Source organism: Thamnophis sirtalis, unplaced genomic scaffold, assembly GCF_051295495.1.
Source record: "Thamnophis sirtalis isolate CommonGarterSnake01/CBP01778 unplaced genomic scaffold, rThaSir2_p1.2 scaffold_3, whole genome shotgun sequence".
NCBI classification, from domain to species: Eukaryota; Metazoa; Chordata; class Lepidosauria; order Squamata; family Natricidae; genus Thamnophis; species Thamnophis sirtalis.
In genome coordinates, this window is record NW_028261383.1 from 173,991,591 (window position 1) to 174,003,473 (window position 11,883).

The following is an 11,883-nucleotide window of genomic DNA, read 5'->3' on the forward strand; positions in this document are numbered from 1 at the left end:
TTCACAGAGGCTCTGAGTTTTATAAATAGGAGCATGATAGTGTAGAATAATCATATCCAAGGACCAGTGGTGGGTTTCAAAAACTTTTGGAACCTCTTCTGTAGGTGTGGCCTGCTTTCCGGGTCCACTGGTGGAACCTCTTCTAACTGGTTCGGTAGATTTGACGAACCGGTTCTACCGAATAGGTGCGAACTGGTAGGAACCCACCTCTGGTTTAACTGCTATTGCTAAGTCAGACTTCAAGGCAACATAGAGGAGGAAAAGGAGGTGGTCATCATCTGATTATGGCTTAGCATGGTGGTGTAGTGAGGCCAGCCTGTAGATTGTAGATTGTTTCGTTTCGCCTTGGCACAACATTTGAATCCAGCCATTGTGCTGAAGTTATAGCCTAGTCTAGTGCAACAAGTGAATCCTCCCACGGCGGCTTAATAAACACAACATGATTAAAGAAAGTTGTGGCTTAATGTGATGTATAAACCAACCCGTCATTAAGGCTATATAAGATGCTACAAATACCTGAATATTTTCATTTGTGGATTACAGGGTGGTTGCGGTACATGGATTGAACCCCAAAGCATGTTGCTGGAGGCAGCAATTTTTTCGCCATGTGGTTCTCAATTATTTCCTTCCTAGTTTTTCCACTAGTGCAGGACGGACTTTTTTTTTTAAATCAATTGAGTGTTGATCCATTGGTTGCAACAGGAATGATTGATTGGTTCATTACCTGAGCTTGACATCCTAGGCTCAGGGTGACCAGCACAAAATCACCCAGCTGACTTGAAGTGGAAGTAGAATCCAGTTTTCTGGTTTATAGAATTCACCACTAAAACCAAACTGGCTGTCTTATCTGATTCTCAGTGTAGATCCAAAAAAATTAGTCATGTCTAATAGCTATGCTTTATCTCAGGAGGCTATCCCAAGATGCCTTGCAGCACCCTGTGGCCCAGATCCCAAAAATGGTCGCTCAACACATTCAGCCAAAATATAATTAGGTTTGTCTTACTGCATTGTGCAAAGCCAGCCATTGTGTATACCCAAGCTTTCTGGGTATGGGGATATGGGGGAGCTAAATCAGTGGTGGGTTTCAAAAATTTTTAGAACCTCTTTTGTAGGCGTGGCCTGTGTTTGTGGGAGTGGCTTGCCAGCCACGTGACTGGGTGGGAGTGGCTTGCTGGCCATGTGACTGGGTGGGAGTGACTTGCCGGCCATGTGACTGGGTGGGCATGGCCAACTTGTAAAATGTGGTGAAACTCACTTAACAACGCTCTTGCTTATCAACCAAAATGTTGGCTCAGAAACTCTGGCATTTGAAGCACGCAGATCTTAAAGCTGTCAAGTTACAAGACCTTTGCACCCCTAACCCTTTAGAAAAAAAACCCCAGGGGTGTTCAAACTTGACAGCTTTAAGACTTGTGGACTTCAACTCCCAGAATTCCTCCTCCAGTCATGTTGGCTCAGGAACTCTGGCATTGAAGTGTGCAAGTCTTAAAGCTGTCAAGTTACCCTTGGACCCCAGGTCAGTCTCAGCTGGATGTTCCCAGCAGTGCTTTCATTAACAAGCATTCCCAAGTAGTTCCTTCTCTCCACTGAATTATTTCACTGTCACTCAATTATAGCATCTACACCTGGCGAAGCATAGATCAGGAACGCTAAAAACAGCCATGCTCACAGCTTAAGAAAATGCAGGACAGAAGACATCTGGAAGAGAAAAGCTGAGACATGAAATGTTTGCATGCTTAAATGAGCTTAGAGGCAAACCACCAAGTTTGATTTGATTTGATTTGATTTATTGCATTTCTATGCCGCCCTATTCCCAGAGGGACTCAGGGCAGCTCACAAACCAAAGTAAGGGGGGGGGATACAAGTCAGGGGACATCCTGGTTAGCCGTCTGAACTGGGGATGTTCCCATGCTGAGAACTGTGGCAGGAAAGTGGGAATAAATACCAAGAACTCAAGCTGGTTTACAAATCCGCTAATTCCAAGAAGCTCCATTCCGTGGTCTAAGAGCTGGACGCCAATTCTTTTTTTTTTATTATATATTTTTTATTTCCATTTTGATAACATACACTCACGTGTATACTATACATAGCCCGTATCATATAGTATTAAGTAATAATTACATCAGTTCCTCTTGTCAACGATGCCCAGAAAAATAAAAAACCATTATAGTTCTTCTGCTCTCTATACACCTCTTTCTTCTACCTCTCTCCTACCTCCTTCCTTCCCTCCATCATCCTTTCCTACTCTACTTCCCCTTCCTTTCTCCTTCTCCTCTCTCTACATTCCACTCCTCCTCATCCTCCTCATCTTCCCCCCTTACCCTCTCTCCTATCCCTCTCTTCCTATCTTTCTTCTCCCTTCTGTTTCCCTCTCTTCCTCTCATTGGTGTATTTCCGCTGCATGTCAATATGCTTAACATATCCTAGTTTTAGAGAAAAAATAATAATAATAGTAATGAAAATATAAGAGGAAACAGTATACATGTGGAGTCAAATTACATTAAAATCTAACATGTCTCGTCAAACCTGATATATATCCCTCCCCCCCGCCCTCCCCCCAACCCCCCACAACCTTCCCCCCCCCAAGATGCCAATTCTTACAGAGTCCCAAGATGCTCCTGTTGGGCCATTGAGGCTGCTTGACAACTTTCCACTTAAAGCACCTGCTTGGATTAGTTATCTTTCATTCCTCTCCACTCTGTTTGGAGGTGGGACAGAAGGACTGAAAGGGAGAGAGAAATGAAAGATCAGGTTCTGTGGTTTGGTAGGATTAGAGGACATTCAAGGACTTGATTAACTCTCAGGCTTTCCTGAGTCACGCTTTGCTGCCCGGCGCAGACTGGATCCATTTGGAGGGGAGGGGAGAGAGCAGAAGGGGAGGGGAAGGCAAGGGCACAATCTATGGCACAATCTATGGAGGTACCAAGCTCCATAGAGCTCTTTCCAGGGATTTTGAGGTATAGCAAAGTCACCCTCGCTCCCAAGTGTGTTCTTATTATCTGGGCTGAAACCTGAGCAATCCAGATTCTAGAGCCTGTGGCAATGAGAAGGAAATGTTCCTACCAAATGTTTCACGTCACTCAGGGAGATTAAGATCAGTTTGATGAATGGAAAAGAAGAAGAGGAAAAAAAAAGCACGAAAGGAAGGAGAGACTACAAGGTCAACTGTACACAGAGTAAACCTGACTACACCAAGCTCTCCAGCTACGCTGAAGAACTGTTAGAGAACAAAATAGTGAAGGCGCCAATGAAGCCATAAGTGGGTTTAGATCAGGGGTGGGTTCCTGCCAGTTCTAACCTCTCCTATAAAAGAGGTTCCACAAATCTACAGTGCCGTTTAGAACCGGTTCCAGCTCCCTCCCCCCCCGTCCGTCCGCACATCATCAAGGTGAAGAGCGAGAGGAGGAATTCTGGGAGTTGAAGTCCACAAGTCTTAAAGCTGTCAAGTTTGAACACCCCTGGGGTTTTTTTCTAAAGGGTTAGGGGTGCAAGGGTGTTGTAACTTGACAGCTTTAAGACTTGCACACTTCGATGCCAGAGTTCCTGAGCCAACATGACTGGAGGAAGAATTCTGGGAGTTGAAGTCCACAAGTCTTAAAACTGTCAAGTTTGAACACCCCTGGGGTTTTTTTTTCTAAAGGGTTAGGGGTGCAAGGGTCTTGTAACTTGACAGCTTCAAGACTAGCGTGCTTCAAAGGCCAGAATTTCTGAGCGAACATTTAGGTTGCTAAGCAAGAGCGTTGTTAAGTGAGTTTCCCCACATTTCACAAGTTAGCCACGCCCATCCAGTCACATGGCCGGCAAGCCACTCCTACCTGGTCACATGGCCAGCAAGCCACTCCCACCCAGTCACATGGCTGGCAAGCCACTCCCAGAAAGCAGGCCACACCTACAGAAGAGCTTCTAAAAAGTTTTGAAACCCACCACTGATCCATTGTCTCCACATCATGGGCCAATATAAGGCTTCACATGGGATTCCCAATTTATTTGGGCATGGCACTTTCCCCTGGGGAATGCTGTGGGCAAGGAGGAGTAATTTCACCTGTGGAAGGACAGAACAGGAATAGTGATGCAACTAGAAAACAAACAGCTACTTTGCACTGAAACTTTTACAACCCCCCCCCCACCTCATTTCTCTAAGAAAATTAGCCAATAATGTTTACCTGCATAAAGTATTCTTCTTCTCAATTAGTAGCTTGTGAACAGATGTAGTCCTTCCCGCCCCCCCTCCCAAAAAAACCCCACAAATTCTTGGCTGTGTCAGAGACAGGCTCACTACTTTAGCTACCCAGTTCCAACCAGACAAATGCCTCCAAATCCATAATCACAATAGCAAGACAATGGTCTCCCCCCGCTTGTGAATTCAGTGCTTACTCAGTATCAGCAAGAGCTGTACTATTTCTGTATAGGGAAACTCCATTCATCTCACAGCGAAAAACTTTTGACAGGCAAGAGCCCACCTTGGCTTTTTAAAAGAAGCCTAGATGTGTTCTTTCATCATTAGGCTGTTCTTTAACACCGCGGCCAGCTGCCTGGGCTTGGTCGTACACCTGCATTTTGGGCCTCGAGAGTTATGTATTTTCTTGGCAATTTCTTTTTGTAGTCTCGGCTGAGGGAGTCTTGCCAGCAGATTAGCCTCGGGCATGTAATTGGCTGAGTGGCTGAGCATAAAACACTGGGAGGAACTAAGCACTTAGCACAGAGCACTGGATGCATTTTTTGGCTGGCCGGGCGGGAGTAAGGGTCTCGGAGTCTTTGCAGGCGAGATCGAGAGCACCAGAGGCAGGTAAGACTCAGGGTCCTCAGGTGGGCTGCGAAGAAACCCCTGCTGGGCATTGCTGCAGGAAAGGAAGAATGAAGAAAAAAAGGGTGGTTGCTAAGGAGGCAATTACAGGTGTAAATTCTCCTGAGAATCACGGGAAGAAGGGAGTGAGAGAAAGAAGATTGTTAAGAACGTATTTATTTATTAGATGTATAGCCTGCCTTTATTTTCTATACTTAAGTTTCGTTTCCCCCACGAAAACAAACTGCTGGGGCTGAGAAAAAAGCAACTCACCCAAAGCTTTATTCCTCATGTCTAAGTGAGGACAAGAACTCAAGTTTCCAGTTCAGTGCCTTAACCATTATTCGAGACTGACTCAGGTGTGGTATTGCAGACGTTGGAGTTGTGTCATCCTCCAAAACTTTGTCCCTTTATCTATTCACCATTCATGAATTTACAACTTGTTGGCTGGGAGGAAAGTACATCAAAGCATCCAATTGTGGGTTCCCTTTCTTTGACAGGCTATTGCTCTCAGGCAAAAATGCCTTTGTCACTAAAAGATAAGAAAGATATATATTTTTTTAAAAAAATAGTGGATTGAAATAGCATCTAATTTTGTCTGTTTCTAAGAACTCCCTTTTCCCGAGCTTTCTCTTTCCCAACTTCGACATCTGAACTTCGCTTGCCTGCCTGTTAAGAACAGAAATGTTGTCGCGCCTGCTTTTCACAAAACCAAACCAAGATCTCTGCTGGCAGATGGAGAATTTCCTTAATTATACAGTTGCAAGCTTTTAATTGTATCAGTGGAAGGACTTGAAACTGGATTAGCTAGGCAAGGCATCTGTTCTACCCCTGGGTTGCCTAAAATCCATAAAGCCAGTAACTGCAGGGGGTAATGAAATGAAGTGAGGCTCTGGGAGGCTCTGGATAAGCTGAATGCCTGTTGAGGAGAGTTGACGAAGGAAGTTTCCAAACTCCTTTTTTTTTTTCTCCAATTCCCGGAGACGGTGGAGGAAAGAGATGGTGGAAGAGCATTTCCTCAAGCGCTAGCAGAACGTTCTCCTGAACTGTGGTCTTTTTTTTGTGTGTGTGGAAGGCAAGTCTTGATCAATGCAGGTACATCTGCTTTTCGTGGGAACCTTTTGTTTCATGCACAGTTCTAAAATGGCCAGAGACTGCTTGTTTAAAGCAATAGCAATAGTTAGACTTATATACCGCTTCATAGGGCTTTCAGCCCTCTCTAAGCGGTTTACAGAGTCAGCATATCGCCCCCAACAACAATCCGGGTCCTCATTTTACTCACCTCGGAAGGATGGAAGGCTGAGTCAACCCTGAGCCGGTGAGATTTGAACCGCTGAACTGCTGATCTAGCCGTCAGCTGAAGTGGCCTGAAGTGCTGCACTCTACCCACTGCGCCACCTCGGCTCTTGCTCAGGACCATTTGTGGTGTAACACATGGCTTGCACCCCACCCCCCAGTATCAGCAGCTACACCCCAAACCTTGAAGAATTGCTATTGTGAGAATATAATAGCAATAGCAATTAGACTTATATACTGCTTCATAGGGCTTTCAGCCCTCTCTAAGCAGTTTACAGAGTCAGCATATCGCCCCCAACAACAATCCGGGTCCTCATTTTACCCACCTCGGAAGGATGGAAGGCTGAGTCAACCCTGAGCCAGTGGGATTTGAACAGCCGAACTGCCAAACTAGCAGTCAGCTGAAGTAGCCTGCAGTGCTGCACTCTCGGCATCTTAAGTTTGGCATCTTATTCCCAAAACGTGTCAGGTGATGAAATGTTCATTCAGTTTTCCAGGCAAGTGTTGGGGGTTTTTTTTTTGCATCCAAGTATACAGCGTGAGGGAAGAAAGATTTTGAGTAGAGGGGGAGACCAGTTGGTACTTCCTAGCCTTTTGAAATCTAAGGGAAATGCAATTATTATACATGGTTCCCTAAGTCCAGTTCCTAACCAGGAGAAAAGTTTAAAATTGGTCTGGTTCCAGGGAAGCCAGAGATGTCCATTTACTACCAATTTGTCCATTTGCTACCAAAACCCGGCTATTCCGGCAGGCCTGGGGCTGTTGACCTCATGAATGAAGTCCAGCCCCGCCTAGACTGAGTGCATGAAGTGATCTTTTAATCTGTTTTTTTTCCCTCTATTTTTTAATTTTTTATTCTTTTAGAGCTGTATTTCTATAAGCCGCCCAGAGTCCTTCGGGATTGGGCGACCTATAAATTTATTAAATACTTAAATATTTGGCCATCTCATTTTTTTTTTGTTCTTCTGAGACTGGATGAGTACTTGGGGCTTTTCATTAAAACTGCAACCTTTTAAGCGATAAGTCTAATGTTTTGCTGTAAAGTTCCATTCAACTGAGAATGGAATAAGAGCCGAGGTGGCGCAGTGGTTAAATGCAGCACTGCAGGCCACTTCAGCTGACTGTTATCTGCAGTTCGGCTGTTCAAATCTCACCGGCTCAAGGTTGACTCAGCCTTCCATCCTTCCGAGGTGGGTAAAATGAGGACCCAGATTGTTGTTGGGGGCGATATGCTGACTCTGTAAACCGCTTAGAGAGGGCTGAAAGCCCTATGAAGCGGTATATAAGTCTAATTGCTATTGCTACTGCTATTGCTACCTACCTACCTACCTACCCATCATCTATCTACTATCTACCTATCTACCTACCTACCTATCTAATCTATCTAATCTATCTAATCTATGGTATCTATCATCTATCTATATCTATCTATCTATCTATCTATCTATCTATCTATCTATCTATCTACCTACCTACCTACCTACCTACCTACCTACCACCTACCTACCTACCTACCTGTTAAGAGCTGAAGTGGCGCAGTGGTTAAATGCAGCACTGCAGGCTACTTCAGCTGACTGCAGTTCTGCAGTTCGGCTATTCAAATCTCACCGGTTCAGGGTTGACTCAGCCTTCCACCCTTCCGAGGTGGGTGAAATGAGGACCCAGACTGTGGGGGCGATATGCTGACTCTGTAAACCGCTTAGAGAGGGCTGAAAGCCCTATGAAGCGGTATATAAGTCTAACTGCTATTGCTATTGCTATAAGAACTGCATAGAAAAACAAAGGAAGGATCAGAAAATACTTTGAGAGGGAGCAGCCGCTGTTCTTTTATAACTTTGGATTCAACACTGAAGGAATTGTATTAGAATTGAACCTGAAAAAGAAAGCCTACTGTTTTTAATGCTAATTGGTGGTAATTAATTGATGACTTTTGGGGGAATGCCAGAAATATGACCACAATTATGCAAATATTTGTAATTTTAACCAACAAAGTGTTACGGTGATTAGCCTGACATGCTTTTGGTGTGGTTTTCAGGAGAACTGTGCCTATTTTATTACTCTGAAGGGCTGGCAAATAATTGAAAATTAGATTAGGGAGCTGAAAGAGCCTTTCTTATTCAACCTCTACTGATGTGGACAGGCGAATATTAAAAGCAACATACAATAACGTGGGCATAAATATCCAAGGGATATCCAAAATATAAAGGAATGCAGAAAATATTTATTCTTCCTGTATTGTCCACATATTCTGTTTCAGATATTTTTTCCCTATCAGCATTTTGCAAATCTTCGATATTCTTTTCTTTTATTGTCAGAAGGGGGAGCCATTGTCTCATTGAGATTTCTCATTTCCTTAAAATCAGGAAATGTAGCAGCACTGAAAGGCTAACAAATTATGAAAACTGGAGGTTTTCCCAAAAAAAGAGTGGATAATCATTTGACTGGGATAATACAAGGGTCCTGCCTTGAGCAATTGTTTAAAGCAATAGCAATAGCAGTTAGACTTATATACCACTTCATAGGGCTTTCAGCCCTCTCTAAGCGGTTTACAGAGCAGAGGGTTGGACTAGCAGACCTCTGAGGCCCCTTCCAGCCCTATGATTCTATGTCTTCTGTGAATAGGTTATTACCTAAATTATTAACATGAAATATATACAACAATAAAATTGTTAAAATTTTATCTGCTAAAATTATAAGGCATAAACTTGCCAAAAGAAACTATTGTTTCGCTACGATTGATTAATATGCCTTCCCAGTTGAAACTCACAAAATGAGGGGATTATCAGAAAAACGACAAGCCTCATTAAAGAGATGAATGTTTTTTGTTCTAGATCTGTTGAAGAAACGATCACTTTCCATATGACCACAGAAGCGTTATTCCTGCCCCCTCTTAGCTCTGGGCTGGAGCGCAGCAAAAAGGAGAGCTTGGAAGTGGATGAATTCAGGCAGATGGTGGGGACCAAGGACGTGGTCAAGGATGTTTCCATAACCCCGAACCCAGTAATCCATTGATACCCTCACTTGAAGATGGCAACAATCTCATCGCCCAAAAAAACACACTAGAAGCATTATCCAACTTAATTCAAAAGGATGCCCCTGCGGAGAATGCCCCCTCATCTCCAGACATGCTTTCACAAGGAATGGATATGGCACCTGCCTGCAACCAACTAGAGGATAGATGCCAGATCAAGATGCCAAATGTCTGCTCGGAGCAGCAGAAAGAAGAAAGTACCCAGGTCAGCTGGCACAAGGAGAGACTGGCAGCTGTCTTGAGTGTCATGACAATGTTTTAAATGCTTTCCCAGAATCCAAGCACTCAAATGGAACCTCAGTGCAAGAGGTCGAAGGAGTGGAGAGCAAGCCGTATCACTGCTCTGATAAAGTTCCCGTTGTGCCTACTGACTTCCTGAAACCTTTGGAATGTGTCCGAGAGGCTAAAAAGAACCCTCTTGTATATGATGGAACTATTTCAGATAATGCTTCAGTGCAACAGACCCCCAATGACATCCCTAATCAACCAGACCAAAGGATAGAAGATGACACTGCAGATCATTCTTTTGACACGTGTCCAGATTCATCAGAGAAACCAGAACTTCCCAGGAGCCACAAACAAATCTCTACCCGTGAAGAGAGAAGCGAAGATCTCACTTCCCTAAATCTCTCGACTTGTTGTGTCTGGAGGCCAGTGCCAAAACCAAACAGGGGAGGGAGAGTGTCTTATCTCCAGTCATTCTGATTTTGATTTGACAGATGAACTTCAGGGAACATCTCATCCTACCAATATTCATGAACCAATTAAGCCAAGCTGCCAAAAAAGTTACAGAAACAGGTAACGAAGAACTAACGCCCAATAGAGAGGATGGCCAGTTACTTTTAGCTTCAGAAGACAGCCAGGGTCATGCCGATGGGCAGTTTCTGAGAAAAGCCTTGGAAGATAATCCTCAGGCAACCGATGGGCAGGTCACCCAAGATTTCTTCCGCCGTCCAAATTCGCCTTCCCTGCTGTTAGCAAACCCCAGCTAGATGGTGACTTCTGCTGCCAGCAGAGGGCACCCGGCACAGGTTGTGACACTCTACCTCCGAAACAGCCGGCACGGTCTCCTGTGGCAACCAATCCTGCCCACAAGGGCCTGGCTCCGGTATGTGACGGGCAAGACAAGGAAGGATTGGGCTATTCCGCAGTCAAGAGGAGCCGGCAATAATAATCAGTCCCAGGGTGAGGTTGGAGCAGAGTCTGTGCTGGAATCTGAGAGGCAAAACAAAGCGACTCTGAGGGACTCTGAGCCTGGAGAAAATACCAGCCAACCAGAGGAAGCAGAGAATCTGACTGGTGCCAACAAACTGGACGAAGCATTTCCTGACTCCCAAAGCCTGACGGGTACAAGTGATCCAACTTGTCCAAAGAGGCAGCTGGCGCAATGGTTTTAGCCAGTGTTGAAGATCTGCTCGATACCAGAACAGAGCAGACTCTCGAGGTTCAGCTGATGCCACTTTAGCTAACGGGTTAGATATTGCTACGGAGCATTCTGGCTCAAATCCAACACCCAGGAAGGGATTACTTCTTGATGTTTCAGACCCCACAGGTACCGGGGATCTGGTGAGCCCAGAACATCCAACTCTCACTGCACCTCCTGCTAAGGAACGCTTGGTGACTGAAGAATCAGGTTGCCCCGCAGACCTGATGGGAAATAATACCGATGAGCCCGAGAACCCTTCTCACACCGCCGAGACCCCGATTGAGCGGGAGATCCGTGTCCATCTGGAAAGGGAAGAACTCCTGCGAAGGGAGAGAGGCCTGGGTAGTTTTCGAGGTACCCAGGAATATGTGGAAGTGTGCATCAAGCCCATCTTGAACCAAGGCATGGCGTCCTCCATGAAGCCGAAGGAGAAGGAGCGTCAGTGGGCTGGTGTCCAGATGCAGAGGGAGATTCAGCGGGAGTGTCGGCGTGAAGAGGACCTGGTGCAGTTGGGCAAGGTGAGAGGCACCTATGACCGTGGTACTCCCAAAGAACTGCAGGAGAAGAAGATGATTTTTGGAGCAGCAGCCCCACCCTGAGACACCGGACTTCAAAAAGACAGTGCATAACAGCAGCAGCAACAGCTGCACAGAAAATCCAAGGCGACCCCCTTTTGGTGAGGTCAATCGGATGTCCAATATGATCATCCAGGACTCTGGTGTTTCAGCAGAACCAAAGCAGCATTCGCCAGGGAGAGCCTCTTCGGCTAGTCCCTTCTTCTCCTTGCGTGCCAAAAGCTCTCAGTCTCTCTTGGATCAGGAGGTCCGGGAAGTCCAGGAACGAGAACAGGAGCTTCAGAGGCAGAGGCTCGCCCTGTATGGCTCATCATTGCCTTGCCACCCAGCAGAAGACTCCAATGAAACCGAGGAGGTTCCCTCTCTACAAGGTAAGTACTATTGGTAGGGGAAAGATGGGGGTGAAGAGAAGGCTGAAAAAGGACCACCTGCTTGGCTCTGGGTTGAGGAATCAAAGCAAGTGGGTTCATCCTTTTTCAAATCCCTCTCTTCAGTTTCCCCAAAACAGTTTTCCCCCAAACTGTTGTCATTCAAATGGGACTACAAGCTCCCATTATCCCAGGCAGGATATATGTAGCCCATTTGGATAATGGCATCTTGGACAAGACTTCATTAAAATAATTAGAAGTGAAAACAAAAAGAATTTGGGTGAAATAGAGGGGCAAGAGAAAAAAACCTCAAAGAAAGTTAGCAATAGCAGTTAGACTTATATACCGCTTCATAGGGCTTTCAGCCCTCTCTAAGCGGTTTACAGAGTCAGCCTATCGCCCCC

The 11,883-nt window shown here is 45.3% G+C and overlaps 1 protein-coding gene across 1 annotated transcript in view; it reads left to right on the forward strand.

Moving 5' to 3' along the window:
• The first annotated feature begins 4,705 nt into the window (after window positions 1–4,705).
• MISP3 (MISP family member 3) overlaps window positions 4,706–11,883 on the forward strand; it is a 19,928-nt gene continuing 12,750 nt past the window's right edge. Inside the window, 12 exon segments of the mRNA XM_087710984.1 lie at window positions 4,706–4,786; window positions 8,911–9,068; window positions 9,071–9,313; window positions 9,316–9,729; window positions 9,732–9,764; window positions 9,767–9,891; window positions 9,893–10,091; window positions 10,094–10,248; window positions 10,250–10,478; window positions 10,481–10,528; window positions 10,531–11,114; window positions 11,116–11,482. Coding sequence (XP_087567110.1) covers window positions 8,939–9,068; window positions 9,071–9,313; window positions 9,316–9,729; window positions 9,732–9,764; window positions 9,767–9,891; window positions 9,893–10,091; window positions 10,094–10,248; window positions 10,250–10,478; window positions 10,481–10,528; window positions 10,531–11,114; window positions 11,116–11,482 — 2,527 coding nt within the window. The 5' untranslated portion in view covers window positions 4,706–4,786; window positions 8,911–8,938.